Source organism: Acanthaster planci, linkage group LG04, assembly GCF_054643075.1.
Source record: "Acanthaster planci isolate LZ-2023a linkage group LG04, COTS_SCS, whole genome shotgun sequence".
Classification (NCBI taxonomy): Eukaryota; Metazoa; Echinodermata; class Asteroidea; order Valvatida; family Acanthasteridae; genus Acanthaster; species Acanthaster planci.
In genome coordinates, this window is record NC_141780.1 from 8,873,835 (window position 1) to 8,900,761 (window position 26,927).

Consider the following 26,927-nt stretch of genomic DNA (forward strand, 5'->3'; position numbering starts at 1 on the left):
CCTCTCTGTGTCGGATCTGATGCCGTTATATTCAGAGATGACAATAAGGAATTCCTTGCTTTCGATGTCTGACCTTGTTCTCAATTAAGTACGGTATTGCACCCATTACATTTGGGGCAGTTTCTGAGTCCGTTTTGAAAAGGCAAACCCTCTGCATCGGCCCACGGCCACTATGACTCTGTGTTACACCACTTTTAGGTACATGTATAACATAGACTCCAGAGCTCTGATCTCTTTGGCAGTTCTGTAGGTCTAGGTCCTTGGCATTCCTAGTGATGTCTGTATGTTCCTGTATGAGTCTTCCAGCAATACTGGAAATAGCCTGCAGAGCAATCTGATGACTGATCGGATATTTTTCATTCCCAATAAGTGCTGGTGGTAGACATAGTAGAGTTGACTAGTTTGAGAGGCACTTTGGAGAGAGGTGCGGGTTATGCTTCATTTAAGAAAAGTTTTCAAACAGCCTAATCTTAGTTATCCAGTCCGACAGTACATATAGACGAATGCACGAGAACAGGGAAATGAATGTTGTAGTGGTTGTAAACTAAGTTTACGGATTGTCAGGAAAACAGTACTTCTTAACAGAACTTTTCTTAACCCCAGATTCATGGGGTTTTTTTACATTTCTGTAATTAAAATATGAGATATGACATGTATGATGAAAACTACAGGCACGATGTGGCATTATTTTCTGGACTCTACAATAACTCAAAGTACGACTATCACACCAGTCCACATAAGTAACAAGACGTGAATACCCAGCCACTCACAAAACGTGTACACAAGGTAACAAAGCGTACAAAGTAAGGCTGAAATATACTTTAAGTTCCACTTATTAAAATCACTAAATAGATACATGTGCATTCAGCATGTTGTTAATTATGAAACTACTCATCAAAAACAACTTTGAAAACAACCGTCACAACACTGACACTAATGTTATTCAGTGCTAGCTGTGACGTTTAAACTTATTACCTGAGTGCTCAGCCGTATAAGAAAGCCTGATAAAACTGGTATCAATTCAACTTTGAGTGCAAAATACAGCACCTAAATTTACAATTATAATCCTCTTAATGATATGTGTTGCTTATCAAATCACCTTCGTCACACTATGGCTACAAATTTATTGTAAGATCTTCGAAAACTTCCACGAAACGTCATCAGTGAAGACATAATTTTCAGCATGCACGTGTACATTGTTTACATGTGTGTACACCCAGACCTATTTAAAATTTGCTAACACACAATGCCCGAACGGCACCAGACCGATCAATTTTTCCACTCTGTCAAATGATGATTTTTTTCTTCACATAATAAAACATTTTTTTTTTCAATTTTTTCAACAATAACATAAAAATAGTGTGTTTTAAATTTTTATTTGTGTAACTTATGGTTTTGTATATAAAAATTTTTAACAAAATTTCAATTTTGTAAATGCATGTTTCAAGAAGCTCCACTAATAGTTGCAAAAAAGTTTCACATGTCTTAGATTTACGATCTAAAAAGTCGAAGGAAATGTTTACTTATATCTCGAAATGCCCATACGTCATCAACGGTCATCAGGCAGATTCTGGTTGTCTGTGGTCTACAGAATAGAAATCTGTCAAAACATATTATATATATACAAATATTCCAAAACACGGTTCAAGAAAAAACTGGCATTTGGCTGCTGGACTATTTCCCACAATGGGACGTTATTATACAGTTAAAGTAGAAAAACATTGAATTTAATTGAGCCCAAAACTTCAAAATCAGAAGGTAAAGATCAGCCAGAGCGACGTTCGAAGGCTGAAGCCGAGATCTTGAAAACCACGCTGACCCGCGATTCAATTCGCGCGAGATTGGTGTATGATGCCCCGACGTATCGCACAGTGCTCTGTTGTGCAAGCTTAAAGGGAGCCCTGCTGATTTCTGTCGACTTCATGCGCTTGGGACGAAAGAAATTTCCAAAAAAAGGGGGGGGGGTTAAAATCATACTTTTAAATAGGTCTGAGGGGTCGGTCTGAGGGGTGGGAAAGTTAAACGTTATAAGTATCCATTCGGTCATGACAATAATTTGAAGAGTTACAACCAACATTATAAACAGTTACAATACTCGGAGGGGCCCAGTGTGGCCATTCACAAACGTGTCAAGATAGCACATATTGAACCAAAATCTGCCGTTCAGTGAACTGCAGATGTGCATTATATTCAACACGCACCAACACCCATGTGCAGAACTTCAATAGGGGATGGCGAGTTCATTTATAATTGATAGCATTATTGACGGCATTAGATCAATTACCGCATGAAAAGCCGACTTGATCCGTTGAAATAACAAACTGTGTTACCACTAGAAGTGCTTTTGACCGCAATCAACGGCCGTGTGAATGCAATGGTGCGACAGCCCACATTATATAGACTTGCAAATGTTTGCAAGTAATTTTGCGAAAGTTTGTAACGTTCTTGTAAAATGTCTACCTGGAAGTATGAAAAGGCTTTGGAGCATACATCGGCTCACGTACCCTACTTGTGGTCATTCACTGGAGAGTGAAAGAAGTGTAAGATGTCAAAATCGATAAAAGCGATACGTTTATAGAGCCACTTCAAGTTTCCTTGTTACAAGCACGACAATCACCTCTGTGTGGAAGCAAACCTACTAAGACCCGTAATTGTGCTTTTGTATCACTGGGCCTACAGTTTTGCGGTTAAAATGCAACCAAGAGTACAAAACAGTGGTGCGTGTTTATTACGTATCTCACAGAAACATATTATTTACCGTACTTATCGTGATTTCTTCTTGCTTCATGTTGAGTTGCAGTGTGTCATAAATAAAAAGCAAGCGTGTTATTACGGAGTTCTATGTCGTTAATAGTTACACATTATTAGTTAAATTTTGATACTATTTTCGCCATTATTTTTTTACGAGTCAAAATTCTTTGGTTTGGTTAAGGCCTTGTTAACGATTACGAAGAATAATTTTCTCAGTACAGATGTAAAGATTTCCAAAAGATAGTTAACACTTGCTAATACCATCACAAGTTATTGCCAGCCTGTTGTACGATTATTAGACTTTTCGAACAAGATTAATTATATCCGTAACCAAGTATACTTATAATCTTTTTATATTTCTTATTCTCTTAGCGTGGTAAAATTTCCGACAGTTACTCTAATTGTCAGGGAAAACCAGAATGTACGTCTGGGCTCTGCAGAATGCAGAGCCGATGCCACGTGTCATCTTGTTTCAATCAAGTTAAAACCCGTCGTGTCTTCAAGACTTTCCCCTTGCAAATAGCGAAGGTATGAATTGAATTATATGCCCACTATATGGCAACTACACGGGGCAAAAGGCTGGGCCAATGTACGCTCAGCGGGTGGAATGCTCTAGAGTTGACATATGTTGGTGGATTTCATGGCTTGATTCAGAATTATATTTAGCCGTGCCTTTCATAGCTAGCATGGCTATCAGTGTAATAGTAATGATGTGGCTGTCTGTGGAGGTATATAGTCCGAGTATTCCGTATTCAAATGGCATTTAACAACAGGCAAAGGATCCACTCAACGACAAAATGTGCCACTTCTATTCAGCTAAATCTTACGGCCACTGATCATGCTTCAGCTTTTCTCATTGAATATATAGCTGGAAACGATCCATTTAACTCCACGTTTCTATAAACGCAGCGTCCTGGAAAAAAGCGTCTGGAATTGTGGTCTTCTTGGCCTTGAAACAGCCGTTGTTAGCAGACTTGGTGACATTCTCTTAATATAAGGATCATTGCAGGATCAAGCTCTTCTTATCAGCACGTGCCTTCTCTCGCATCACTGGATCGATTTAAGTTGATTTCTCTGGGCAGACCATACAAATGCTCGTGCTTTCTCCTTGTCAGCGATTCTTTCGAATGACTTCTTCAACAAAAGTCGTCCAAAGAGACAAGGGTTTAAAATATACCGTTATGGGACCAGTGGGCAACCAGTGACCTTCTTGTCGGATAGTAAATGTGCGCATGTGTGCAATTTGACATCACGGGTTTCCCGATGCAGCAGCAATCATTCAGTATTACGTAGAGTACATGGGAGGAACTTTAGTAAAGCAATGTGGGTTCATGCGTCTCCTAATATGTACAGGATGTACTTCGATGACACTAAAGAGAATATGCTGACCGGAAGCATAATGGAAATAAATAGACGGATTTTCGAGGATGTGAGTACGATCGTGTGTATTTCATATAATGTAGTTACACTCTCTGCAAGCAAAACTTTAACGCCTCGTGACGGTGTGCAGCGCGTTAATGATGTAAATAATTGCAATGACATTTAGTGTGTGACTTGATACGCCACGGTAGTGCTCTCCTGTCGAGAGTGCATTCACTCACGGCTTCCGATAAGAGGCAGTCAAGTGGCAAAAGAGGAACCCACCAAGAAAAAAGAACAATTGAGGCGATTTATCCAAAGGAGAGAACGAGATCGGGTGCTTTACCTGGCTGGTCAGCAATGATAGACTCCAGTGCCATGAAGAGAAAGACAAGCAATCCCTAATGAATCACCTTGGTTCTTTGGTAAAAATAGATAAGTAATTGTGTACACATCAGGGGAGATGGCCCACTCTGAGCAGTCCATTGTCGAGATGGGAATTAAAAAAGATTTGGATTACATCATAGACGATCTTAAAACGAATCCCCAGGGCGAGAGGAAGACCCAAAAAACAGTACGTGGAGTGACCAGCACATCAGTAATACGGCACAATGTTGGTAGTGTTGGAGGAGGTCAGTCAACGACAAGAAAGAGCAGAAACCCATGCCGACTCAATGCCAAGGAACTTAACTCCCTGGAAAGCAAAGCAACTGCAGCTTTACATGTCATCCGACAAGCTTCAATCTCCATGGAGCAACTCCAGAAATCCCGCATGCCGTCTCACCCATCAGATTCACCCATGACTGTGTCTTCTTTGTCCCCAAATCCGAAACGTAATGTCTTGAGAGATGTTTCCCCCTCCGCTGCAGACTCAGCATCGTCACCAACATTGTCGAGAAAGAAGAAGCACTGCCACAGTATAGCAGAGAAACGGATAAGCAAGAAGGGAAAGAAATCGAAGTCCAACCATGAGGACAGGTATATTTTCAAAGAAGATGAGGACTGGATACAAGGAATAGAGGTCCGACGAGCAAGCCCACATCGTGCCCTCGTGTCCTCTGTCAGCGAATCTGTGAGCCCAGACTTTGGACGACGAAGGAGCAGGCACATCGATGATCTTCTGAGCAGTAACTCACCCCTGGAAACTCAAAAAGTTACCTCCAAACTAAAGTCAAAAAGTCTGAAATCAAAGAGGACCCTTGACAGAGTTACCTTAAAACCAAGATCTGGACTTGAAAAGTCGCCAACGGAATCGGACCCGGAAAGCAACATGAAAGCCAATTCGGCAGAAAAATCCGAGAAAGAACTCCAACAGCTCGATGCAAAACTAGACATCACCGTGCAAAAATCAGCAGAACCAACGTGTAACAACTCAAGAGGTACTCGGACAACCTTGGATAACGAGGATAGTGCCAGTGGTGAAAACAAAATCATTACTTGTACTTTAGACTTCTTAGTCTCCCAGAAAGAGGTTGAAGACTTGAGGAAGGAAAATGAATCTCTGAAGAAACAGCTAGAAGAAGCTGCCGACTGGGAAATGCAGGTGATGAGAGCATACAAGACACTAGCAGAAAAGCACCACCATGCAAGTAGAAGTGAGGAGGCACTAGTTGGGAATCACATCATTCAAGGTCAGTTGCAAGTTGATGTAGTGCGGCTTACCATTTTTTAATAATCGGTTTACACAGGAGCGGTTTATAATCATAAAGTCAACTAGTACTTTTTGTGATTCAAACTCGTTACACAATCTTTCTCTTTTTAATAGAAACTGTCATAGTACTTCGATCTACACAAATTTGTGCTTATTTTTCACACGGTCCTGCTCATCTGTCATAATGTCGATTACATCTGTTTAAAAGATCTCAGATTTTATAACTCATTACACATCTCCAAATGAATGTGGGGGTTATTAAATGATTTGAACTGACACACGACTCAAGTTTCTCATTTAAACAAAAACAAAGGACAAACACCCCAATACCCCAACAAATAAACAAACATCTAAATTGTCATTTGTCTCTACTTCCGAACATTTCTTCGAAAATAATGTGCTCGTGTCACATGTCTGAAATTTAAGCGTGAGAATGATGCTTCATGCACTATTTTTTGTATACACGGAGATATTCAGTCATACATTTATCCATTGTAACTAAAGGTCACAAAAATAAATTAGACACGGTTGCTTTCGCGTGGCATCTGAATGCAAAGCAGTATCCAAACCCTCCACGCGCATGTAATATAAAACTTGTATTTAGGTTCCTGCGTGACTATCTTGTCTATATGGCTGAACAATGCCGGCAGTTTCATAAACCTCTCTGGGAAATGTTTCTAACAGGGCAACCTTTCATGTGGTGATGTCACTAACCGGTGTGTTGTGCTTGGTTTACACCTCTTTACATCTATCTCTTCAGTTAGTGACCGAGGAAGTAAGTTAAATGACTTTGCATCCAGAAATCAAAGTGTTGTTAGTGTAAAAGAGGAACGTGGTTTCTCATTCAGTTGAATTCCGTTGTAGTTGAAGAAAGTTTTCACACCTTTCATCAGCTGGTAATTTGATATGTGATGACGTTACAGCAAGTCATTTAATATGCGTACCCAGCAATCAAGGTTTATTTTGGTACCAGATGTAATCATGCTTGTGATTTGTATCAAAAAACGTTTGGAAGATATTGGGCTCGTGTTATGAAGCTTTTAAATTGCGTTTAAAATTTAGAATACTTCATAGGTAAAGAAGTAGCCTCACTCAGGATCCCTTATATCCCTATATACATGTTATACTTCCATTAGATCATGAGATTCAGCTGGAGCCTGGAAGGGGTATTTTGGTGCAGTTCTGGTTTTTATGCTAATGTAATTGCATTCATGAGCAACATTCTGAGATGACATTCTGAGCAGAAACCCCCAATTTTGCAGCCATTCGACCACAGAAAGATGCCAGAATTTGGGACATTTGAAACTGGCACACTTTTTCCTTTGTTAATCAGTTGAGGGTACATGGCTGTAAGCTAATGATTTCAGCGAGCAAACTTGTGATTCAAAATTGGAACTGAAATTTCTCCAGTATGGCCGATGTCTTCAAGCATGCTTCAAGGAATGACATCACAGCATGTGCATCCTGTTTTTATAAAGGGAAAAAATCATGCTAATGATCCATAAAATTGGCCCTGACCATTTACAAACACGACTTTCAAACTCACAAACACGACGTTTGCGTGTCCACTTCAGAACACCATACATTTCCTTTGGTAGTACTCCAAGCCATGACCAAGTTCAACGGTAAACTATGTACAGTACGTACAATATACATGTACATTGAACATCGGTAGGCCCTACGTGTTTTTACAAATGCAAAGGTTGACTCCAAGAACACTAACAATGTAATTTATACTACCTATGATGGAAGGGGGCATACTAAGAAACGGCGAGTCGTGCACACAGGAAACTTACGATGTTAAAATCTTTTTACAGAGCACTAAAAATTCCATTTAAATTAGAAACTAATAGCAAAAACGATTTAATGAGATTTTCTGAGGAAAAAAAAACGAACAATGCCAGAAAACCTGAGAAAAAAGGATCATCAAAGTCGCACCCCTGTAAATGTTTAATGGTCCGCTCCCACTTTTTGCCGCCAAGGCATTTGTGCGCATGGGTGCATAATTATGAATTTATTAGTAAAGAGGTCTATATCAGCTTATAGAAGCATAAAAAATTCAAATGTTAAGAGTGTCTGTATATTGGGTGTACTGTTTAAAATACACTTTTCAGTACACAGAATCCCAAAGGGATGTAAAATTGGGCAAAGTGGAAAGTTGTTCAAAATTCCAAGAAAATATATTACATAACACCTATCAGAGACGCGTATACAGAGAATTACAACATAAGCGTCACCGTTCTTGGAAACAAAGTGGCAGGTGTATACACCAATGCACGTGAACAGTTGGTATACATTAGAAACATTAGCCGCACTCTCCACTGTACACAGAATGAACAGCCATTTTATTTCCAAAATCTGAAGCGAGTACTACTCCCTCTGAGCACAGCTCTGGTCCAAGTTATCCTTTTAAAGTCTAAACATAACGTCTGGGCTTGCTTCTTCTCTCGCCATTTTTTTCTAAGCTCAACTTGAAATCTCAGTCGTTGAATGGCATTTATTTGAGTGCTTTGGGTATTATTCGGCTGTTAATGTTTGAGGTGAAAAAGAAGATTACATTTTGTGCTCTCTTCCCTTGCCGGATCACATTTATACACATGCATCATTTCATCCAAAACGGTAAAAGGAAAACAGATATAACACCTTAACACTGGATGCGCTGCATCCAGCTTTTGGTCTGTGTGTGTGGGGGGGGGGGGAGGGGCAAACTCAAAAGCGAATGCGGCTTCAGCTCAGGCTCATTCAACATGATGTTGGGGGAGAACAAATATTAAAAGCCTTACTTGCGGTCCCAAAATCCTTGCTTTTATTTCATGGTGTTGGTTTCTTATTTTTTATTTTTTATATTTTTTGGCTAATATTTGATAAATAAATATACCGATTACTTTATTACCTGTGAAGTATTCTTTGTATAAAAAATGGCGTGGGAGGTTAAGTTCCGCGGTCCCTTGCCACTGCCGAAAGTTGATGACGTTAATATCTCAGGTTCAATTTCGTCTTTGGTCCCTTATTTTTTACACACTGTTCCAACAATTTCGTATATTCACCATTCTGTTTCGTTAAATTAAACCAATTCGATTTCGTCGTCCACATTTTTTGAACGCATATACAATTTATGAAACAACATGTCGTTTTTAAATCAATGGTTTTCTAAATTCCAGTTAAAGTAGTGACATGGTTGAATGCTATCTTCTGTATTTCGTAGTTTCATCTAATCATTTCTACTTTAAACATGTTACTTTATTTTCGTCTACAAATTAACCTTATATAAGCATGTCTGTAAGTAAATTTATATTTGTTTCTCTTTTTGTGTGTATCTATTCAGTTCTTCGACTATTTCATGTTTCAACAACTAGAAGAAGTACGGTCTATGCACATGCAAATGAAATATATACTTTCCATTTCTTGCAAGAAATAAGGAATCCTTTACATGTGGAAATGAACATTTATTTATATTCTCGAATCTTTCAGAAACAACCGATTAAGTTGTTCTTTTCCTTTGGATTTGTCGCCCAACTTTTGTCTTGCAACACGCCCTGCCAAATTCTTCTGTGCATGGTCGTACACTATCCAATAAATTTGAGCGAAACGTTCTGGACATCAATTGAACATAGACTTATTTCATTTTCCATTATGTAAATGATTATCACCTGAGGCAAATTCCACTGAAATCTGTCGACATCGTATGTACGTTGAAAAAAATTGGCCATTGATCACTCAGAATGAGCAGTAACTAAACTCATTGTGGCATTTGCACGTTTCAGTCTTCTTGATAGGAAATGAAGTTAACCGTTTATGAAATTGAACGAAAACGGTTTTATGAGGAAAAACCTATACATAGCCGAAACAATAAGGTTGGTTCACCCTCAGAGTTTTACTGCACCCGGATAAGTTGTAGGGTGGGCTATCCGACTTGACATGCCACATTTCCGTCATTTCTGTTCCCCAAGTACTGTTTTGTCACTAGACGACATGCTTATATATGTATAATGCTGACATTGAACAACCTTTAAGAGGTGGCTTTTAAGGGATGATCACCCCTAAAAACAATCCTGCAGCCCCTTGCCATTTCGAAGATGAATGCTTACATTCCACTGGCAAAAGGAGGGCTCCAAACAATTTCTAAAAAAATACCTTCCGGCAGTGGTAACTGGTATCTGGTAACTTCTGCCCTCCGTGCAAATCGTGATTGACACAAAGGCTACTAAGACCTCTTTACTGGCCTGCCGCCATAACTCATCTCGTAGCTGCAAGACTACGGTACATGTTTCACGAGATGATGTTGCGAGCGTTGGTTCGCGGTATTCCCCACCACGACTTATCTTTGCTTGAAGGAGACGGAACGCTTGGCACAAGTGTTGACGCGCATATGGAAAGGTGCCTTTAATTTATTGAAGAACATAAGAAATTGCATTAGTGAAAAATATGCTTTAGTTTCAGAATTTATTATGGCATGGGAGAATGCCCAAGCTAGACTGCGCATAAAAAAAACACAAATTAAACTATCTGTGGGGCGAATTGCTTTTTTTACCTCGAAAAAGAGAATGATCGCAAGGATCTTTGTTGAAATTCTGATATGTTGAGCTAGAAGGACAATATTTAAACTTCTTTCTGCTTTCGATTCCTTCAAGAGCAGCTTCTTGGGTAGCTAAGATTCTCTTCGTTTCTTTTTTGATCCTTCCCTATCTTTTCCAACTGTTGCACGGTGGCTCAGCTTGACTTGCTGCAGTCAGCGATCTTGATCACTTTCTTTCTTTCTGCTACCAGGTTCTCTGCTTCTTGGAGAGCTTGTTTCGCAGCTTGTATCACCTCTCTCGAGGGCTGTCTTGATTCTTTCTTTTGGTATTTCTATCTTCCCGCGAGATTTCAAACTGTGCCGTATTTTCGGGCTTTATCAGTTCCTTTGCTTCCAACTTGTTCTTTAGTGCTCTTTGATGCAAGATCCTTGTGTATCTTTGTTGAAAGTCGCTTTACTGTTGAATTTGTACGATGCAAGGGATCTGTCGCGTTGTATAGTTGCGTCATTTGGGAAGAGGCAGAAATGTGTTTCATATGTGTGTTTATTATGCTTGATGTCAAGATCTAAGTTTGTGTATTCTTTGATTTTAGTGCAACAATTTTGTGTTAAAATTATGTGTAGGCCCATCTAAACATCGCTCATGAGAAAAACACCGAACACTAAAAGGGGTTTTATATATGTATATCTTATATAATGGGTCGGTCTTGCTATTTTACCTGCTCCGCACATTGTAGGATATACTAGACGCTATTTAAAAAGTGCCAAAAGAGCGGGGCTTTTTTAGTTACCAAAGGTTCGCCTTCCTTTCGGGAGAAAAAGCCCTTGTTTTTGGAGAAATTCGGCATGTTATTAGAGAAATTGGAACAACGAACATTTCTTTTCAATTAAATAGACAAAACCCTCAAAATATGTTCTATATGATGTTGTTTTTAAGAATCACCCCCCCTGAAAAAATCTTGGAAACAATTGGCACGTTCGAAATATGTGATTGTTTTTGCACTTGGAATTTTGAGAGGTCTTAAAAAGCGTCATTTACTTACACTATCGTCCGCTATTGAAAAGCAGTGCGCATGCGCGAGCTGAAGCAGTTGGTCATGATGAACACTCATGTTAAACATATGTACACCCTTAAATCACTCATTGGGTTATCCGAGACCAACTAGAACTAGGCTAACATATTTAGTCAAGGTCTTTCAAAAACTTCCAAGAGGCTAGACAGCATCAAATGCGCAAATTTCATGAGTTACATTTCTTATGTTTTGTCTGTCAGGATGATTTCAGGTAAAAGCACATTCTTTTGAAATAATTAGGGTCAGTTTACATGTTCCTTCTTAGCTATACGAATGCCAGGTTGAGATTGACACCTTATAGACCTGTATCGAACCTAGTCTTCAGGGGATCTTGATTGTTTCCACTCTTTCTATACTTGTCATTTTGTACTAGGCTTAGGCAGTTTTTGGTTGAATAAGGACTTGCAGACTTCTACATGCGAACACATATTGTATTGAATGTGCTCACCATGCAGTCGCCTTTTCGCCGACCCCCTGACAGCCATGCACAAACCGATCTGCTTTGCGGAAACACATTGTTAACATTTCATTTTTAATCCTTGGAACACACCACCAAAGGCCTTATCTTTAGTCTGAAGTCGTTTGAAGGAAATCCGTCTTTTGTGACATGGCAGTTCTGGACCGAATTTTCGAACATGATGAGAGACGAAATTGTTTCGCTCAAACATTTGTCTGTGTGTTATTGTCCTCCTCGAGCAGAAGCGCCCCCTCATCGGTTGAAAAGAGCCGCATTGGTCTAGAGTGTTCAATTTGTTGGTAGCGATACATTTCCTAGTCGTTCGTGAACCAGCGAAGTTCAGATCAACCAAAGGTGCCTCCGTTGCTAAGAAAATATCACCCTTTCTTGGTCCAGCTCGAGGCCCACAGTCTCATAAGCCAAGTTCCTAAGCAGTGCGCCCTATCGACGGGTGACAGTGCAGCGTGGCCTGCCGGCCGTGCGTGGATGGTGCTATCGCATTACGTCAGCTGAATGTTACTTAAGTGCACCCCGCCGTTAGAATGCGAAAGGATTTATTGATTAACACCAAATCGGTCAGTGTGGCCCGCTGTAGCTTCCTGGAGTCCATCTCAGCCAGGTTGGAGTTACAGCTTGAGTAATATAGACTGGGTTTGATCACGGACCGTGCATGGTTTGATCGACAGCGGTGTGCGTACGCTTCGGTCAATGGGTGATATAAGATACCTCTGAACGTTGGTGGGACATTTCTGTTGGACCCCTTCTGTCCCCGGGCTCCACCCAGCCTGTGCACGTCTAAGTCAGGTAGCAAACAATACCATGCAAATGTACCACAATACGTACTATCCGCCTTGAGCAGAAGCACCCTGTCATCGGTTGAAAAGCGCCATGTTTGTCGGAAGTATTCATTTTGCCAACAGCGACACGCCAGTAACGCATGCATTTCATAGTTGTTTGTGAATCAGCAAGAGCAGTTCCGACCCAAGGAGCCTCCGTTGCTGGGAAAATTGTGCCCCCTTTTGGTCATGCACGGGGCTCAATGTAGGAAACTCACTTGTGTTTCCACTTTACGTTACACTTGGGGGCGTGTTCTCGTATGTTCACGAACAGCAACTTTGTTGTTCGTGGGTCGGCCGCTCGAACGCTGGGATGGTACAACACAGTTATCGCTGGTTGTTAGTGGCAAGCAACATGGCAGCGTCCATGTACGTTCTTCGAGTTAACGTTTTGATAACTTGGCTGAATTCTTTTTTGTTAACAAGGATCGTTCATTTCTGTGTTATGGAAAATTACTAACGTTAATTTTGTGAAACTCCCCGTTGTCTGCGGCTTTGTAAGCCACCTCTCTGGTTTTTTTGTTGTTTTTTTGGTTGGCAGTAGTTCAAAAATCTGAATTTCACGATTTTTTCGTGTTTTCCTGTAAAACTCTAACGAGAAGGTGGAATGTGATCCTAATCCGAGAACAGGGTTCTTTGAGCATGTTGGATCATGTTCTTGGACCTGAGTGCGAGGACAACAAACCCGTGTGAGGAACAGGTGGCCCGAACTCGACCATTCGTTTTCGTTACATTTAGTAAATAAGGTAATATTATACAATATCTGGATAGATCCTCGCCACCTGACTGGTGGATTCTGGATAATGTATCAGGAATTATTTTGTTGCAAGGCTTTCAGTATTTTCCAAGAGTTTAGCTGAGCTTCTTCATAGCGCCCTCCGTCGACGATACTTAACTGTGACTGTATTGTACGTTAAATACTCGATTCCGTCTCTGTCTCAGACTTTGTCTCCAAAATCAATCGCCTATTGTAGGTCCGAAGTTTTCAAACTAAATTGAAATAATGAAATATGTCGCTCTTTTACATCTAATTTGATGTTTCTGTGGAACATTCTGACTTACTTTTGAGCTAACAACTTCAAAGCTAGGAGGTTAAAAAAAAATGGAGCTTCAGGCGGACAGGAAGCTGAGTATTGGAAAATACGAGACTATAAAAGCAGTAGGACCCGCCTGATAGGCAGCGACTTTTAACTATAGCCACTAGGATCCTGAAGTTCGCCTTGCCTTTAGTCGGTCGTAATGTACAACCTGCCGTGACTGGGCTGTCAGGAATCTCGATGGGGTAGCTAGCATGTTCCTTCAATACTGTACACAGCCCTATCCATTGGCAGTGAAAATTGGGACTTCTTCATCCCACATAGCCAAACTTTATGGCCAACTCAGTGCTGGACTTCCATGGAGGCGTGCATCATACAGTCTCTTGTGTCGTCTCTGTTCCTCGTTGAGTGCATTAAAGGCGTTTTCGAGCTTGTCAATATTGCATGACGTACGACCTTGGTATTCAGCTCGAACGTTAGCTGTAGGCGACCTCCAAGAATATCCGAAGGCAAACTTACCTCACGTCCAAACATGAGGCTATTCGGTGTTGCTCCTGTAGTTTCCTTTAGGTTTGATAAGCCATGCGCACAAATAGTATATGTATATCCCAGTCAGTCTAATCATGGAGGTGGTTTAATCGTTCTTACAGTACATACTTAGCATGGACTCGAGGGTTCTGTTAAAACAGTCGTATCAATAATTTTATTTGGTGACAGATGGAGGTTCCATTCCATTTGGTGAAAGATCGAATATTCCATGAATAGACTTCGCCTCGTGGAATGTAACATTCAATATGTCGCCCTTGAAATTATTTTTCATGTTGCATTCCTAAACATTTGATATATGTATAACATGTTTATATCACTACAAAAACGGATCAACCATACTGCAGAGGAAAGTCACTTCTAGTAAGTTGCTTCCAGAGTTGTATATGAGTCACTAAATTTCGTGACTGGAGTCATTTAAATGTAGTGACTCGAGTCGAGTCATTGTTTGGGTAAAGAAGTCGAGTCGAGTCATTGCTTGGGTAAAGAAGTCGAGTCGAGTCGAATCACCGGCGTTCCACTAAGAGCCTAGCCTAATAAGAAATCTTCAAAATAACGATGAAACTACGAATTTAGAAATACATTTCAAGTCCTGATCTGGTTTAGTATCATGCACTTCAAAACCACACAGTTGAAGTCCATACCACGATATTTGGATTTGAGGTGAGTCGAGTCGCCAGAAATTGCGACTTGAGTCGGACTCGAGTCGAATAATTGACTCAAGTCGAGTCATTGACTTGAGTCGAGTCAAAACAACTCTGTTAGCTTCCATTACTTATTATTTTGTCCCTTGCATCACGTACTAGTCGTAACAGCTTCCATTCGTATTGATCTGTGGCGTTCATTCAATACATTGTTGAATTTGCGATTTTGTATTTAGGAGGAAATCATTTGAGTTTAAAAAAATGTGGCTTAGAACTATTTAAGAATATTTCCGAGGGTTTTTGAGAATGCACACAGCCGCACTGGTGTGTATTCAGTGTGTACACAAATATACTTTATACAAAGTTTTGAGATAGCACATTATGTTGAAAACGTCACGGGGGCGTTTGGGGGACAGATGAAGTTCACTAGGTCCTGAGTTTCGTAAAAGAAATTGTTTCCTTAGGCGGTGAAGGCCTGGACACAATTCACGTATGACTTTCTTATACTCACTCCCTTAATCATCGCTCACTAGTATATGGTAATGTTCACAAAATCAGTTGAAGACTTAGGACCATACCCTGTTAAAATCCCTAGACTATGAAGGTTTCTGACGTTGTTAACCAAGCACAAGATACACCCTGCCTGTCTTTGTTGTTTTGCTGATGGGAAGTGCGCCCGTTCTGTTTCAATACTAAAGTGCATGGTGCCAAATGACGTGCCCTTGAAGAAGGCAACCTTTCGAAAAACTTCATTAAAAATTTTGTAACATATTGCCAGTGTCCTGATACCTGATACTTGACATGCTTTTCAGTCAAGGCGATGAAGCTAAAAAGCAAGCAACTAGCTAGCTAGCCAACCGTTTTCCTTGGGACTTGCATGAACATTGTATCACCAGCATTATTTCTTGTTTTTATTATCTTATCACGTTCCATGAACCCAACAGAAATTCCACTTAGTTTTGAACTTAATGTTGTTCAAAGATCATGGACTCTGATGATGACTTTGTCAGCTGTGATCAGTGGCGTGACCGGGGTGACCGTAGACTTGACTCAAGTCGGGATCTTTGTGACGGCTACGTTTCTGCTTTGGAAACACGGACGTATATAAAAAAAACCTGGACTTGCAACGCCTTTGTATGAAAAAGAAGCCAACCAGCGGCCATTTTACCGAGCCGAATACAAAGGCGTGGGTTGGCTCCCTACTATTGACGTCAGGAAGAACAAAGGCGGGCATTACCAGGAAAGCCTTGTATTCGGCTCGGTAAAATGGCTGCGAGTGGATTCAATGACTCTATAAGCTGATTAAGGGCATTGCGAGTCCAGATTTTATTATACACGTCCGTGTTTGGAAACATATCGAGATCGCGCCCCGTTTCTTGCTTCGCGCCCTCTTGTGTCCACTTATTACTAAGTTCAGAAATCCCGACTTGACGAATCTGCCAACCGTTTGTTCACAGCAAATGGGCTCATCTACCAAAAAGTGGATGCAGCTAATCACATTTCCGGACTTGTTTTTACGTCTTTCATACCTGCATTATAACGAGTGAGTCTACAAGTCTGACTACTTTGATTGGTGGAAATTCCGTGTACATTATGCAAGATCATGTCGTTCATATGCAATTATGAATAACAACAAATCACCGACGGGGGTCCGATTTGCTTATCCGTCAAGTCGGACTTACTGACTGGTGAGGTATGACACACGTTGTACAATAGAGGTTATCAAATGAGGGCAACTTATAAGGGTTATGCGAGCTGCTGGGCCGAGCGCGGCGACCGTGTAGTGTGTACAGGCTGAAGGGATGGATGACGAGGGAAGAGCAACGTTAAGTCTGACTATAGGGTGGCGGAAGCACGTCCCTCCGGCCTGTACCCCCTTGTGTACTCCTCCCACTCAGATATTAGACAAGAACAAATCTGGTGACAGTCGAACTTTGGTAAGCGTTTTAACTGTAACCAAACCCACTGAGTACCCCCCTGCAGAAAGCGAGAACCCCAAAGTGCACCCTGCCAAAGGTACCCTTTACGCCAAAGGCTGTGACAATGTCCATAATACATTTTGCAAGGGTGTAATAATGCAATATATCGATAACGATCCACTGAAACACACTATAAATACTACTGACGATTTTCAATCATTGTGACATCATATCTCCTTCTTTTGGCAAATAATAGGAGGCCGTAATCTATTTTAGTCGATTTACACATTCACACCGTTTTATTCATGTCTGATACATTACCATGGAAACGGCATAATTTAAATATCAAAGTGATGAACTCAAGAATGTAGATCACGAGCGCAGTGGTCCCACAATACAAACCAACGTGTTTCCCATTCCACGTAAGTACCACTGAGTACGCATGCACTCGATTGCACATGTACGTATCACTTGCTCGACTCTCTATGCTAATATCTCCTAGGAAGGGAAAATTTTTGTTCGCCAATCCAGAATATTTTTGTTAGGTTTGAATACATTGTAACCAGTTAGAAAGTCAGAGAAATTAGCAACAGAAAAATGGGGGAAAAATCAAGGATGCTTTCGGTTCACATATCCGTTTGTATATTAAAGCTATAGTCCTCTCATATTGAATTCATATGTGTTTACGTTACAACCATGGGTACTGCTGAGTGTCTTGTGTATTGCAGGGCCTTTGCTCTTTTATTAATAATGGTTCGCCCAAGTAAGTGCCAAGTAGTATGATTACCACACCGTAATCAAAAGCATATTTACTGCGACACGTTCTGATTATTTCACAATGGAGCAAAATCAAAGAGGCCAAAGCAAACCAAAAATTAAGCAGCCTGAACATCTGTAAAAGAAAGTTGACTTGATACAAATTTGTTTTTCCGGAAATTAAGCATCCACGAATACGTGAATGCTTGATTGCTTGATTATTTAGATATGCGCCGTAGGCAATACGTGAACGATCAGTAAAATGTGGTAAATGTGTGCTTTCACAGAGGGCAACCTTTTCACCTTTTGACCTTTTTCATTGTGATTATTTTCCTAGGTTTATTTTTGTCTTGTTAGCTTCAAAAGCAGCATAGGTCGATAAGAAGTCTGCGCTCTAAATTTGTAGACGCAATATCATGAGGAAGTTAAAAAATAATTTCCAGACTAAATATTATGTCGTGGAGAATACAAATCATCTCCAACGTCTAATTCAAGTATTTGTTCCACGGGTGTCGACTGGAGCACGAAATTGCCTCGTGCAAGCTGGGAAATGAAATTGCCTGCAGTTTCAGTAGGCTTGCTGCCCTTTTGACATTTCAAAACCCAGACTGAGTTGCCCTGCTGCTGGAATTCTCTGCTTTTGCATCCTAAAACCTTGTCCCAGGAAATGCTTATGTCCTTAATCGGTCTGTGTGGTCATCATGCCGTCCTACGGATAATACAGCATTATTCCATACCCGCATCAGTTTACCGCCCAACCCTCCCGCACATAAAGGTGAGATTCTGTTTTAGTGCAAACCTTATATTATGTCTGTTTGGAGGAAAAAGAGGACGCTGTGATGTGTCATTTAAGTTCTGCCTAATGTGTACATTATGTACGGATGTCTATGGCACGAAATTGTGAGCAGGTTTTGGTTAATATGTCAGTGACTTTTAAGTTAAATTATTGAGCTGAATAATCGGGGAAAGGATTATCATCGATGTCTACAAAAGATAGGATAAACAGGCAGCATGACTGATTCTTGTTACGTGATCTAGTAATATTATTAAGGCTTCAGTATTATTTCATGCTTTCCTGGTTAAAGATATCCTTTTCTTCTGCTAAAACCGGAACTAATCCTTTATCAGAAATTTAAGCACATATGCCGTGTGGGTTAACGCTCAAGCATGTATACGTGCAAGTGACTTTTAATTTGATCAGATGGAGTATATTAATTGCAGGTGGCTAAAACACGTCGTTTTCATTCTAAATGGTATACAATTAATTTTCTTACATTAAAACCACACGGTTGAATATTGCGTCGAAATAAATATTGATAAAATTCTTTTGTGACACACTGCCGATGTCGCTGATCAATCGGTAATTCTGCAGCGCATGTCATGTTGCTCTTTTTCTTCCCAATTCAGCCAGCAGCTTAATAAAATACTTTACTAGACAATTACATGTACATTCTTTTTTCTTCTTCCAAAAACAAATGAATAAATTTAAAAATGAATAAACAAACAGGACAACGACCAAAAAATAAACTAGGCGGAACGTCATCATTTGTGCAAGAACATCTCTGAAGTACATGTCTGTTTTAAAGGCAACTTAGGACTTTTCTGCATTATCACGTTTTGATACAAAATTGCATTTGAATTAGAGAGAAAATGTTTACACCATGGACTCTGTAACTAAATGTTAAATAAAGGATCACAGGATTACAAAATAATGACGTCACAGTTCCAAAATTGACTGAGCCTCGGTAAGAAAAAAAATTTTTCCACAAATCGATGGCTTAGCCCATAAACCATCAAGCTCAGGCACTGAGTTGCCGGAACGATCTCAAGTTAATGCAGTTAAAAAATCCCCAAAGGTAAGGCGTTCCGTAATGGACTAGTCACAAGTCCGTGTTGAACATGTACAAGCACTCACGCCGATAAAGTGATGCGGCTTTAAACCTTACACATGCCCTGTCTACATGATGTTCAATGCCGTGAAGGTCACTGTATCTACCATTATTTTTAAGTGATTAAAGCAAATTTCGCCCTAGACATCAACTAAAAACGCAATTTTGACATTGTTAACCAGCTACTAGAGGGCGCTCGAGTATTTTGTGACGTCAGGGGCCCCATTTTGTACAACAGTATTTTACGCGAGAGTAACACCGTCGAATGCAAGTTCTTATAGGCCTATTTTACCGACTTCGGATAATAAGGCAGTTCCGTTTTCGACCGGGAACGAGGGTCAGGCGATTATCTGTGAGCAACAAAAATGACCTAATTCACCTTGTGACTCTCTGAGAAAAGATGAGGTATCTCATAATTGATTTATATGCATTTTTAAAGATTAAAAATGCTAAAATGGTGACCTGGTGCCGCTGATAACTATTTTGAATCACCGGGTCTGCATGGTATTAATATTTTGAGTGGATCCTTTGATTCATAAATATTTCCTAAGTTGGTGAGTGGTAATTTGATACCTTACAAAAGGGAAAATATCGGGACAGAAAGGGAAAATATCGACTGGAAAAGGGTAAACCGCTGGACCAGTGATGTACAAACTTCTAAAGTTACAGGCGAATCTCCCAATGTTATAAGCAAACCGCTAGCAACTACTTTAAATAAAGTAAATAACATTGCGATGAAATGGTTTGAACATAGAAATCTCGAAATTCATCCGGTCCCGTTGCAGTGCATTTTTTTGGCGCCTAGCCTTCAGAGGTTTTTCAATAATGTCGAACCGTCTGACAACCAATATTGTATGACAAACGGACACACCGTTCTCGCGAATCGCCAATTTGCCCAAGACAAGCCTCTTTAAGCTCGCTTTCCCCATTGACATTGACTCAGCCATAGACTTGACCATAACAACAAAACCATTATCACACTGAATTGAAACTTAAAGAAAGTGTCGGGCTGGGATAACTGAGATCTTCGAGGGGGGAATCTGCCTCTTCGCTTTGAGTTCTTTGTGGTTGAAACCGGCCAACTCCCTTGCGTCCATGATGGACCTTACCGACTCCCATTTATAATTACTCTTTTCGTAAAAGCATGTGAAGAAAAGCCGAAGATTTTTCGTTGATTTTGATCAACATCTATTACATCTGGGTTTAGCTATAGTTGAAGTATATAAATTATGCCTCACGTAGTATTGAAGCGTCTCAATTATAATGAAAACCATCAATCATCAGAAGAATGAGTTTTTGCTCTCCTGACGATGTTGGCGGCGCATACTGCATAAATGGTATTCAGTGGTTTTTAATAAACAAGAAAGTAAGTGTTTAAATCAGTTGGTTTTTATCAGCCGTTTAAAACTACTCGCATGATAGGGCTGTCGACCAACAGGAATGGGAAAAAATTGGGAAATATTTCAGAATTTTATCTATTCCGCATTTTTGAGACTTTAAATTGCTATGTAGATTGCATGTAGTGTGATTTTTTTGTTTTATATATTACACTGACCTCAGATGAACGTGTTTCAAATCATCTCATGATCTTTGGGGAAATAGTTCGTCAATCTGAACGAATTAAATATTAGCAAATCAGTGGGCATTGGCCCACCGAAACTTGGCGGTATTGTCCTCAGAAATGGCAAGGGATTCGCCTACAGATTTTCAATACGTGGCAGGGAAAGGTCATATTTTAGAATGGGTCATACATTGTGGGAAAGTGCAATATTGAACCATGATCACTGCATAGTTGACCTGTTATCAGTGAAAAACACCGATGCTTATAAATTTGACTTCCAAGTGTTGCCTTTTACTGGATAGTGCGGGCGTGTAAGGGGACCTCGTTTTGCAACGAGTTTATACTTCCGTGATGATGTGAAAATATCTCAGTGGGAACACAATAATAAAAACAATCTTGGTGTACACCGAGAGGGAGTTGATATCCCCGTTTGCGTGCAATTTAAGGTATGCAGAGACTGAATGTTAATGAATTCTTTGTATTGCTAGTAATCGGGGACATCAATTTCAAGTATTACTTGTTCAAGGATGGCTCAGTTGAACGATAATTAAGGTGTTACTCTGAAATTAGCAAGTTTTAAATATTTCAACTGTAACAAAACTTCTGTCTTCTCTTTCTGTATAATATTCCTTGCCTTGCCGCATTGTCATTTGTCGTTTCGTGTCGTTACTTGTACTATATGCAAAGTTAACGGCAGGTTTGGCCTCACATTGCACGCACTATATTTATGTGTCAGTTGTACTTTACGCACTAGTCATCGTAGATCACAGGCGATTTTGACGGCCAAATAAAACGCACACGTGTTATGTTAATGGAGTGAACGTATCGCGTCCGCAACGCATCCAAAACACGTACATAGGGAAATACGCCTTTAAGCGTCATACTTCATGTAAGACGAACAAGCAAGGTGACCTGACCACCGGATTTCGTGAAGGTAGGTGTCTGATACACCTATGGATCATTTTCTTAATGCCTTGGATGGATTTCTTGTCGATGATATGCCACAGTATGATATGATGCTTGTGTAGTATCAATGAGAGCACAGTATTGAGTGGGCGAAACACCAGGCCGCTTTCACACGCCATAGTAGGGGATGTTTATTGCTCAAGACTTTCATTTTGAAGATACAATAAACTGTCCTGTCATTTCCTGATAAATGGATTTGCCATCGAGAAGTTTCGAGAACAAGTATGTGTGTCAGTAGGATTTGGGGGATTTTTACAGGTAAGACGGGGAAGACTTAGACGGGCAAGCAAGCTTGCAATATTTGATTTTGAAAGTAAAGATTTAAAGGCCACTTAAAACTAACTTTCAGGTTTACGTTACTCTGACCGTAATTTTACGTCCACTATTTTTTCCAGACACGTTTCTCGACAGTCCCGTTGACTTAAACGCGAATAGCGAATGGGCAGTTTTTATATAACATTTAGATATTTAAGCAATGTGTCATGATGTCAACGTCGTAATATCAATATCACCTCAGTCCTGCTCGTAATCATGGCTAATTCACACAAAAGTTTACATAGGGCAGATAAATATAAAATAGATAATTGGTATTCGTGTTTGTATGTTTCCTTCTAGGTTTAGCAGTACCAGATATCAAACATCGGTCCTCTTCTCTTTGGATGTGGAGAAAACATCTCCATATCAATTGCAAAATTTCAGATTGCTTTAATTTTATCTTTGGACAGTTAACACCAAACAGTTTCGTGTTGATTGCTATCACATGTGATTTTTTCTTCTCCTGGAAACAAGTGTGAAGATTTACTGGCAATTTTTTTCTGCCCTTAAAGGGGCTTAAAGTATTTGATTATTTAATATAAAATTTGAATTCTGCCGATGCTTTGTTGTTTTGGGGAATTTACGCACACACATAAATTTTGAACCTGTTTTGTTTTATGTGTCTGGCTTTCAGAGACAACGAAACCAACCAATATGAACTTCATAAACCTGACTAACTGTGATATAGTTCGTTCTCTTAACAGTTGAATTATAGTTCGATCATTTAAGTGTTTTACTTAACGTAACATATGCTGCAAAACCAAATTTGAAGCACACGAAGTGCCAGTCTCTGATTCGCCTATGTCATATATATGTAGGTCCATGTATTAAAATGAAGAAAATATGACTGATTAAGACCTGATTTGTGTAGGGCCAGAACAGACTTGTACAGCCCAATTAAATATCTTAAACAGGGATAATTTTTCTTGTCCTAACAAATCCTATAAACAAAATTTAAAGAAAAATACATCTTGAAAATTTAAAGTGGTGACAAATTTCTAGCCCCAGTAAATTCTCGCTGCAGTATGTGAGCAGGAATGAACTTGTCTATCCTTTGCAAATGTCCTATAGGCCTAGACCAATGCTACCATTGACTGATTTGTCTACCCCCAGCACATTCTCTGTACTATTATTCATTATTTCTGGTAATGACACCAAGGTCTCCTTAAAAACGCCCTAGGCACTGTAGCTCGCAAGCCCGAAGAATCCTGTTTAGAGAGGAGACAGTGAGAAGTAGTTACAGTTATAGTTGTAGAAGGAAATCCCGGAGGAATATTCTGGGAAAACCCACGAAATCAGGTAGGGACAGTAAACTTATCTATGTGTAAGGACCGAACTGGGAATCGAACCCAGGCCGCAGAGGTGAAAGGCGATGAAAGAACAGCCTGACTTCCCTGTATCGTGTTCAAAGCAGGGATATACTTGCCTACCCCCAGCAAAACAGTGTTTGCCTGAACAATTAAATAGTACACTTGGCTACAGCCTCACCAAATTCTGTATAGAGATTTTTAACCCAGGACAGAGTTGTGTAGGCCAAGCAAATTCTCTGTACAAAATATAAAACAGGGAAAGATTTATTTATCCCAGCAACTTGTAAAAATGCATAAAATATAGATCATTGGGATATAGTTGTTCTTATAATCCCTTTAAATACTTAATACAAAAATAAAAGTGTATGCTCGAAGGATCCAACTGTAAAAAGATCTCCTGGGGAACGCCAGCGCCTTACTGCGTCAGTAGACCGGCATCGTCCTCTCCCACTGGATTGATACGAATTCCACCCTCTTCTGTACCCTGCCCTACTCTTGGTCTATAACATTATGAAACAGACTGGTTAGGCCTCCACACAAGCTGAAGGTGTCTGAAAAGAAGTAATGGGACTTATGCGCACGTAGTTTACTGCTTGTATACCACCATACGTGCTGTGTGAATGCACTATGCGAGGCTGGATAGGCGGCGAAAAGATGGATTTTTTCAGTGATAAATTCATAATGATGCACACGTGCACATAAAATAGCTAAGGTTTCGGGGGAAGAATTTCATGGTACCAGTAAAGGCCGGTTCATATATCTGGTACACTGAGTTGTGTGATTGCACACAAACATAACACTTTGAATTCCCCAGACTAAAGATACTGTTGCTATATCTCGTGATCGGGGCAAACTTTTGCATAGTGGCCACCGTCTCCAGAATGGACTGGTTCCTTTTTACCCGCGTATGTTCATGTCCCATAGAAACAACGTTCATTACCAGCTCGCATGCGCACTTCGTTTTTAAGCAGACAACAACAGTTTTTTTTTGTACAAGTAGGCGACATTACAGCGCGAAGTCTTTCAACAACTGACCTCGTAAAATACCAAAGTGTAGAAGCAAAAATAAATTTTGGGAGGAACTAAACGATACGCAATGAAGAACACGCATTTTTTTCCTCCATTCGTAAGATTTTTAAGTAACGGTAAATCTCATAACAGAATAAAAAAAAGTAGATTTTACGGCGGACCTTTCTTCTACCAACGGGGAAAAAAATCGAAATTGCTAAATTTTGCACTAATTTAATCAATTTATTTTTAATAAAAAATAAATTATCTGGAGCAAAAATCTAGCACCGTTTTAAAGATTCACCCTTAATGTATTGATTTCATGCTGGATACTGGATATATTTTTTCAATAATGAGGCCCCAAAATCTTTTCGATCCATCGGTGCAAGAAAATTCAAAGCCATTTTGTATCCATTTGATTACCAAAATGGTATATCCAACACTAGGATGATGATGATTTCTGTTAGATTGTACCGATTCCCTCAGTACTGATGCCATTCCATACGGCAGAATCGTTAAATTAGAGACATATCCTGTTCATCACTTCCGCTGCTATGGACACTGACCAGTGCGGTACCCCGACTTCAAAGTCATCACGTCTGCCTCAGCACGTGTGCTTGAATATGTACAGGTCACGCGTACACATGTAAACACGCATACACGACTGCACCCGTGACTCGCCGCTGCAACAATGTTACTCAAAAGTCTGCCTTTACAAGAATATGGTGCAGGGGTATCCTCTTTTTTTGTCAAAAGTTCGACAAAGCAGTAACAGAAAACTCTTGACTCTAAGAAACAAGTTTTATCATGCCATAGAATAAATTGCTTATCAAACTGGTTGGATCAGTCTCTGAAAAGAACGTGAGGAAGGAATGGCATGTGACTGGTGCAAACAAGGAAAAGTTATGTTACCTATATACGTAAAAATCGTAAAATATCTTCAAAAGGCATCACCAGCCTTGCTTTGAAGTCCTAAGTTTGTAAACGATAACACCTTAACCTGTAATTTGATACCAAAAACATCCATTTCTGACCATATTCTTTGGTTTTTTTTGGGGGGGGTTCGCCCTGTGTAGAGAGTCTATATGGGCTTCTTTGCACCACATGGTGAGTTTGCTACGACCAGATAAGTCTATCCATAGTTGATTAGAGAGTGTGCTACATGTACATGCTGTCTGTCCCCGGAGTGAGTATTGTAAGAGAGTAAATCATTGGGGCAAGACTAGTCTGTCCCAAGTTTGCACCTTGTGCAGCCTTTCCTTTGTTCAATCTGGATCCATGCCTAACTGGGCTGGTCAACAGACTTCCGTTTTCTTTTGTTCAATCTGGATCCATGCCTAACTGTGCTTGGTCAACTGACTTCCATTTTGGTGGTGGTAAATGTATATGTTTTTGACTTTTTCAGAGTGGGTTAGCGATTTACGTTATTTTTGCACCTGATTTGCATTTATTTCATTTGGGAAAAATTTTATCAAAAACAAGTGCCGTTCTCTTAGAGATATTAGAAATGTGTAGAATTATTCAAAAGACAATGCAAGCAAAATAATAATAATCGTTGGAAGTGATAAGACAGAAATGTGTCTGTAGCCAAATGAAACAACCTGTTTTTGAAAAAGAAATGGTTTGTTTGTGCAGTATTCTGTTTTACGGCTCCAGTTCAGAAAAATGCGGATAAATTAAAACACCAATTTTTGCAGCATCTGAAATGAATAGTAAATTGGGTTAGGACTATGGGTGTTCTAAATTTTATTTTGTTTTAAATTCAAATCTGTCAAAACGTGTGTTAAATTCATAAAGTTATTTCACGTTCAGAGGAGCGTTGAAAATGGGATTCTTGACTTTTTTATTTTCGTGTATCATTTCTGTAAAACTCTTCTTTCGAGTGCTTCAATTTAAAAAAAAGCCGAAATGTGAAATTTTGTGATAAAATGTGATGATGGAAACACCTTCAAATTAAACGTGGATGGAAATGGGATTCCCTGTCCGCCGATGTTTTTCCCGTCTCAACAATGTCAACCTGACAATAAGTTTAGGTGGCCTAAATAAGGAGATGCAATCGTATTACAGTCGGAATGTTCGAGATTGCTGTTGATCACCACCATTAAGATTAAAGGTGACTCGACCTTTAGGCTTGATGTCCAGTCAGTGCAAATATTATTTACTTTTATGGTAATAAAATTACATCCGTGTCTCCTGAACGATTGCGAGCTCGGATTTCGTCGAACTTCTGCTTCATTTATTGCTTCGTCTCCTGAAACTTAAAGCCGACATGCATTGTGAATGACATGAATTGTAAAACGTCAGTGGCATTTAAATATGTCCAGTTTTTTCCC

The 26,927-nt window shown here is 39.9% G+C and overlaps 1 protein-coding gene across 4 annotated transcripts in view; it reads left to right on the forward strand.

The window, feature by feature from the left end:
- LOC110974883 (uncharacterized) overlaps positions 1–26,927 on the forward strand; it is a 114,660-nt gene that overhangs the window by 26,115 nt on the left and 61,618 nt on the right. The window contains exon 1 of one of the 4 annotated variants that reach the window (XM_022226815.2): positions 3,568–5,741. The exons of 2 other annotated variants lie outside the window; for them this stretch is intronic. In XM_022226815.2, the coding sequence (XP_022082507.2) occupies positions 4,574–5,741 (1,168 nt within the window). In that variant the 5' untranslated portion in view covers positions 3,568–4,573. Of the gene's footprint in view, positions 1–3,567; positions 5,742–18,055; positions 18,321–26,927 lie in introns of those variants that run through there. One more of the 4 variants, XM_087135385.1, reaches the window with a different exon arrangement.